General features: G+C 40.2%; 2 protein-coding genes across 2 annotated transcripts; one reads left to right on the top strand and one right to left on the bottom strand.

Moving 5' to 3' along the window:
- Window positions 1-202: 202 nt before the first annotated feature.
- Window positions 203-2,279, top strand: HSPB11 (heat shock protein family B (small), member 11; the record flags this gene model as incomplete). The annotated part of the gene is made up of 4 exons (XM_009868481.1): window positions 203-309; window positions 964-1,032; window positions 1,603-1,646; window positions 2,172-2,279. Coding segments are annotated over 4 exons (328 nt in total), but the record flags the coding sequence as incomplete, so codon positions are not given.
- Window positions 2,280-3,487: 1,208 nt separating this feature from the next.
- On the bottom strand, window positions 3,488-6,982 carry DIO1 (deiodinase, iodothyronine, type I). Its single transcript, XM_009868480.1, is given in 4 exon segments — window positions 3,488-3,553; window positions 4,024-4,223; window positions 5,294-5,437; window positions 6,652-6,982. Coding segments are annotated over 4 exon segments (741 nt in total).
- Window positions 6,983-7,217: the final 235 nt, after the last annotated feature.

Below are 7,217 nucleotides of genomic sequence, written 5' to 3'. Positions count from 1 at the left end.
GCGGTACTGCCCGGGCACAGAGCCCGAACGTGGAAGTAGTAATACATTCCGCGCTGTCCCACAGGAGTTTGCCTAAAGTGCCTCAAGTGGCTTTGCCGCTTTTTTTTCCCGTTTATTTCTTTTTTTTTGTGGTAAATTTCTTTTGAGATGGTTTAGAGATGGAAAGCTGGAGCTAGTGGGTTTTATCCTGTTTCCTTCACAGAAGTTCTGAAACGTTTTGGACGACGACGGGCATGTTCCCCCAGGAATTCATTATTGGTTTCCCTAAATGCGTGAAAATCAGCAAAGTTGCAATTCAGTGTTATTTGGGTAAGGCTTCACGCGTCGCAGTATGTAATACGTACATGTGTCTGTGCCTATGTATGTATATTCTCAGAGTGGTGTCATTCTCCAGGCAGCCACTTGTAAGGGATTCATAAGGTATCAGCTTCACAAAGCAATTTTCCTTCATGTCTGAAATTTTTCATAAATAAACCAGAAAAAGATGGAAAGTCCACCCCACCTGCACTTCCTTTGTTCTTAAAACAAAGCTTAAAATTAACTGTTCTTGTTTCACAGTGATGATGGTTCTAATTTGATGGGAAGGACTACAGTACTTGGTCTTGTAATAATTTATTTTAAGTATTAATTTTTATAATTTCATAGGATAGAACTCTCTTGGTATTTTTTAAATAATGTGAAGGAAAATGTGAATTCTAAACCGGAAAGGACTGTTCTAAGGTCAGCATGGATACAGCTTGACCATAAGCAGAGGCTACACAAAAGACATAAAAATTTTACGTTGTTTGTCCACCCTGGAACACGGGGATTGTGGTGTATTACAGCCCTGCCTCATCAGTTAGAGGAAGAATAGATTAATGAATGGATTTCAAGTGCTTTGTAGATGAAAGGTGATGGAATGAATACCATTATCAATAACGAATACGAATTTGTGTTAATATTTTAAATACATATATATTTTAGTGCGGACCTTAAGGATTGAAAGAAGCGTATCCAAAGACCCAGTAGATTTTGAACAGTGTGTTGAAAAAGGTAAGATTCTGAATCTGAAGCAGCAGGGACTTTGTGGGAATAATGTTGATCTTTTTCAGTGAGTCGTCTTAACCCCCTGTCTATTTGTTGAGTAGTCACATGTGGCTCGATGATTATTTTATTAGATTTTAATGTAATAGTCACATTTAAATGGAGCTCGTGAACACTGTTGGTCTCTGTAGTGGTTTGGAGATATAAAATGCTGTATAAGGGCTAAAAGCACTGCGTGTGCCCTCGCTTTTATGTTCCAGAAATTAAACCCAGACTTAAATGATATAATAGAGTGCCATTTTCTTCATTGTTTGTTTGGCTGGCTTTTGTTTTCTTTTTAAATGCCTCTTGAGTGATGTTTTATAAAACAGTGTAATGAGTGGTGTGTATGTATATACACTGGGATATTGCAAAAAGTATCTGTTCTCTTAAATCACCTTGTGAAAGAAAAAGAAATAAATTTCTGTAGGCATTCTAATCTCCTGGTCCTTGAACTTTGTTGAACTCTGAAGTCCAATGAAAACTTTGGACAGCGTTGCACATTATTCTTAATTATTTGCTTTAAAATATATTTTCTAGATTTGCAGCACACAGAAGGACAGCTGCAGATGGAAGAATTCCCAGTGAGTATTTACAGTTTACATCAGTAGTGGTTCATGAAATGGGTTGTCTAGGCTAACTGGGGAGAAAAGGTCTCTTCCGACCAAAAGTGTTCTGTGATTCTATGAAAAAACAAAACGTGTCTTTATTTACAGTTATTTCTAAGTTGATGTTAAGATACGGGAACTTGCAGGCCATGGTATGAAATTACATGCCATGATTGCCTCTTTGTAGATTATGGTATGAAATGGCACCTGCCTACTGCTCCTAACTGTGTGAAAGAGCTCTTTGCAGAAGTGTGGCAGTCTTCCCTCCTTCAGCTCTTGCTTTTAAGGCTGCAGTATTCAGGAGGGGTGGGACTTTTTTGAATTGCTGTCATCTAAAGAAACTAAAGCTGGCTAGATCTGTTAAAGGAGTTTGATTTATTTGTAATTGTAAACCAGACACAGGAATATCTAGATTCTTTTGTCTAACAAACTTCTGCAAATGTTGTTTGATAGTTGTGTTACCACAGAAAATGCAATAACTTTACATTTTTCCTTGTACAGCTTCCTGATTTCCAAGCCACTTACTTGCGTTTCATTATCAAATCTGGCTTTGATCATTTTGTATCAGTGCACCGGGTGATGGCAGAGGGCACAGCAGAAGACACTTAAGTCCAGCTTAAATTTGTACCTTTTTTTTTCTTTTTGTAAAGAAGTTACGTTTTGTATCTGTAGTGCAGATAATATTTGGAATTAAAAACTTGTATTAAAGTGTTTTTTGAAGGTAATGATGTAGTATGTATTCCTCACCAGCTTAATATATCTAATAGAATAGAATCATTTAGGTTGAGAAAGACCGTTAAGATCAGCAAGTCCAACTGCAATAACTCTTGTTAATTGTAGTAACAGCTCTCTAGTTTTATAACCTAAGCTGTTACCTTAGAACAGCTGAACGTAACTGAGTTTAGATTAGTATGTTTATATCAGGCTTTCTTAATATATGAATTAAAACTCAATTTCCTGTAAAATCTTGCCCTTGCATTCTGAGTTAAATAGGGAAAAAAAAAAGTGAAATACTTAAATGGTCCTACTGTCAAACAAATCCTTCAAGAGTTCTTAAATTGGTAACTTTCTCATCAGCTCAAACTGTTCTAGATTAATGGCATGACTATAAATGTTTACTAATGCTTAGAAATAACCTGGAAGGGCAGGGCGGGAAGGGAAATAATCTGAAGCCATATGAAGTGCTCTGATAGATTTTTAATAATTGTAGATCAATCCCTTGTTTCTATAAACATTTTCTCCAGTCGGGTCACAGCCGTCTGTGCTTTGAGTTGTGACCGTCATAACAAATATTAATAGAAACAGTTGCAAACAGAGATTGTCTTACTCAGAAGCCTTCTGAAGTCAGTGCAAGTGAACATTTAGGAAAATTATGTATACAAAAGTATGCATAGAAAAATGATGTATACAGATGTATACAAGAGACACCTTAACAATGTGAAATGGGGTGTTTTGCCTGCTAGTCTGTTTTTGCAGATGTCACGACCCATGAAGTTTATCCTGCAGGATATTCCTTGCAAATGCAAACATCGGGATCCCACCCTGACAGCTCAATGGACCCAACTACAAGTCGTCACTGCATGTGGTGTAAATGTAGTAAGATACTGCAGTGCTGTAGTTTGGGTTGTAGTGATGAGACTTGAAAACCTCTAGACAAACACATAATGAACCATGTTACAGATGCTCCCTAAATACATATACATTCGTCTTTTGTTGTCTCTGCTGTTAACCTCTTTGTTTTCTTCTTAGGTCTCTGAAAACTTTTTCACTGAGCTTTTTTATCCAGGTAGTCTTTACTCTGAGGTCCTCCTCTTTTTCTACTTCAGTTTTTCCAGGATGGCGCGTATTTCCTGGGGGTGATAATTCCAAGGCCCCGCTCCTCCCTGCAAAGGCAATAAAACTGTATAGTGAAGGTCGAACAGGCCAAGCACAAGCCCTGTAGAGTGCAGCAGCTGCACCACAACCGTGGACACGATGTGCTTGGGCTTCCTTCTTGTGGCAGCTGTCGCATGGGAGACGGTGTATGTACAGGTTACACCCTGCTGTGTAAATGGGACAGGGCCAATGTCTGGATCCTGGAGCTGGAACGTGTTCCTGGATCTTAGATGTACCTAGTTTCCTGATGAGGCAAAAGATAAATATTTGAGCAAGACTGAGGTACATCAAATACGTACATTATAAAGGCTCGGACTGGCTTTGCTGCAGGTCCTTTTCTCTCCACAGTTACAGTGAAATGTAAAATTTTTAGCTCTTGAATGAAATACTGACTGCTAAATGTAAAGCATCCTCAAATTATTCTGGAATTTTAAAATCTTAGTATATTGTGCTCCTTTTTATTGTTGATATTTTTTACCTTGTAGACAACCTTCCCTCCTTGAAGTAGATAGAGTCGTTCTGGCAAAGCAGCGTATTTTGAACTGCTCAGGTTTTCCATGGTGTCTAAAACCACTGGACATAAAGGATTATTTTTCTGAAGAAATTGTGCTGCGATTTTTCGATCTTCAAGGCTTCTGTGATTTTTAATAACGATATTGTTTTTAAAAGCCCATCCATCTAAAACAGATGAGAAATGGATTTAGGAAGCAATATTTTGAACAGGTGTTAAGGGCGACTGTTTGTCATATCCCAAAACTATGTGGAAAAAATACACAAATTGTTCCTAACACCAAAACTTACCATGAAACAAAAGCCCCCTCTCCCCTTGGAGTATGAGAACACTAAAGTTTTTCAAGTAAGTGGTCCCAAGATCTAGGTGTTTGAGTGTTTTTCAAGTTCAACAAACTCTTATTTTCCCCTTGCCCTGGATTCAGAAATATTTGCTGTGTTTTAGCTGAAATTTTCCCACATTTATCAATCCTAGAAAGACAGCAGGTGGTGGACATATATCCAAGTTGCGTAAGGTTTGCTAAAATTATTGGCACAGAGGGGATTTTGAAAGGGTGAGTAGTGCTATCAGCTGATCCTCATTCATTTAGGAGCATTGTGTGTAACTCCTCCTTGTAAAGGAGAAACTTGTAGCAGGTTTTGATGACTGAGTTACTACGTGTTTCTCAACTACTTAAAGTGATGTATCGTTACAAAACTTGAAAATTTTAGAGGTTATCTTTTAGGAAACCACCTTAACTCTGAGATGAAATCAGTGCCAATGGGTTACCTGGAGTCCAGTGTTGATAAAGAGTGTGTATAGTTTGCTCCATTTTTCAAATTAGAGTCTGCATCCCGTTCCTGAGACATGTTAATTATTATTTTGTTTAAACACATAATTTGCTGGCATCATACACTTAGCCTTTCTATGAAATGCTTTTTTTTTTTTTTTTAACTCTTCCGAAAGGAGCTGTCTTAACACTGAGAGGAAGCTGTGTAAAGATAGAACTATGTGCTTCACCTTCACAGAGATGAGTGTCTTCAGCAGAGAGACCTGAGAGTAAAGTCAGATGTGTGAGTAAAATCTGTGGAGAATTAGGGACACAAACTGCTGCCTAGATTTAGTGTCACCACTTTTGATTTGAGGAAGATTTCTTTCCCATTTGCAGTTCCCTCCTTTGCCAACACACTTTTCTTCCTTAAGGGAGAGATATGTGGCTGAAATTTTGGGAGGCGTTACTGTGATGTTTGTACCGTACCTGCTGCATGAGCTTCTTCGATGTAGATGATAAGGAAATCTGCTATCGAGCTGAAATCTTTGACGAGCTTGTTGAACTCATCAAATTTTAACATAAACGAAGGTCAGGTGCAGCTTCCAAAATTCAGGATTAAAGGTCGGTTATCTAGGAAAAAAAATAAAAAGGACAGTTTGTGGTTAAATCAGTGGTGGGAGCAAGGACAGAAGTAAAAGAGACTTTTCAAAGGGCAGGGATTTAGGGATGGACACCAAGGCAGAGTTTTAATGCCTTTTAATGAACCAATTGGACTTTTTCGAGGCTGAGCTGAGTGGAGGCTGCAGGCTTTTGAGTTGTGTGTCACAGGCTTGCATGCTTTCAAGGTATTTCTGCAATTTCCTGTCCAAACAGAACTCTGGTTATATATTATCATTTATTAAATCAATGTTACACAAACCACGGGCAAAAGTGTCTATACAGTTGCTTCCAAATTAACGCAGTGTGTGCCCAGAGGTGTTACCATCTGTTTACAAGGGGTTGTTTTAAGAGAACTTGCAGAATTTTTAAGTATCTATTGTAGTCTATGCTAAATTACCTGAAATTTGTTCAAGATCTCCCTTCTGGCTGGCCTTAACCTCAAAGACTGCTGCTAACGTAGATCCACATCCTAAAGAAACTAATAAAGAGCGGCACCTTCCTGTAGATACTGTGTATCTGTTTTCCAAATTTGCATCCTGTTTTCTGCATAAATACATATATATATATATATAATGAGAAAAGCAGAGTTGGAGAAGGATGTAATCCCTCCCATGGAGATTGAGACTGCAGCTTAATGATTAATTCCACATTCTATAGAGATCTCCGTGGGAGGCAGTGGGCAAAGTACAAAGCAGCTACTTTTTCTTTTGCTTTATTTCTAGTCACTTTGAATCTGGAGAAAAAAACCCACCAATGAACCATCATGTGCTTTCTACACTTTAGGCTGGCTAAGGGAGCTGGTGTGGGGCTTTCTGTAGGTACAGGGAGTGACAGCCAGCGCTCAGAAATCACTGCACATGGTTCCGATTCTGGGTCTTCTATCCCTAAAACAAATTATCTTGACTTTCAGTGAAGAGGTGTTTCCTAGCAGAGACAGCTTTTGCAAGAGGTTCATAATCTCCCTGGTGTGAAGGGGTGTTGTAGCCAGGACGATAAACACAGGTTGTTTTGAAAATCAAGCGGCAGAGAGCTGGAGAGAATGTGCACCACCTTCCCCATCAAGTGAACCTCTGGTCTGCCCTGCCAGGTGCTCTCACGCTGGCTGCCTGTCCCTGCTCCCTCGGCAGCCTCTTCTCATTTTCCGTCTCGGCAAAGCAAACCCAGCTATCAGCTCGTTGACTGACCTTGCATGAAGTCAAAGAGATGACGGACATCCCCATCGGAAGTCACCACCGGCGTGTTGGGAGCAGGATGTCCCTCGTGGGCTTCATCCTCCAGCCTCTTCCACTTCACCTTCAGCACAAAGAGCAAATACTTGAAGCTGAAAAAAGTCGGACCCCAGTTTTCGTAGCTGAACTTTGGATTCTGATTCATTCTGCTCTTTTCACCCAGTTTCAGGATGTGTCTTTTCATGGCGTTGGGGAACAGTATCATCAGCGTTTTGCCGATGACAACAGATGCAGTGACATGCACGAGGATCAGGATTTTTTCTAGGAAAACCCGGAGGCTGAACATTGTGGTGGTGGAGGAAGCCTGACCTCTTCCAACAGAGCGAAGCACAATGGCAGGGGCAAAGGTAGAGTGCGAGGGGGAGGAAAAATGCCCACGTGTTTAGCCAAGTTTCTGCCTCGCCTTGCTGGCCGTCACCTCCCCACAGGCCTCAGAGCCTGCCAGCCATGCCGAGGGCCCCCCCCCGTGCCTACGCCCCGCCCAGCCATGCTGAGGGCAGCCGTGGTGGATTTGTAGTACT

This window comes from Apaloderma vittatum, unplaced genomic scaffold, assembly GCF_000703405.1.
Source record: "Apaloderma vittatum isolate BGI_N311 unplaced genomic scaffold, ASM70340v1 scaffold30804, whole genome shotgun sequence".
Taxonomy (NCBI): Eukaryota; Metazoa; Chordata; class Aves; order Trogoniformes; family Trogonidae; genus Apaloderma; species Apaloderma vittatum.
This window is presented reverse-complemented; position numbering and strand designations above follow the sequence as displayed.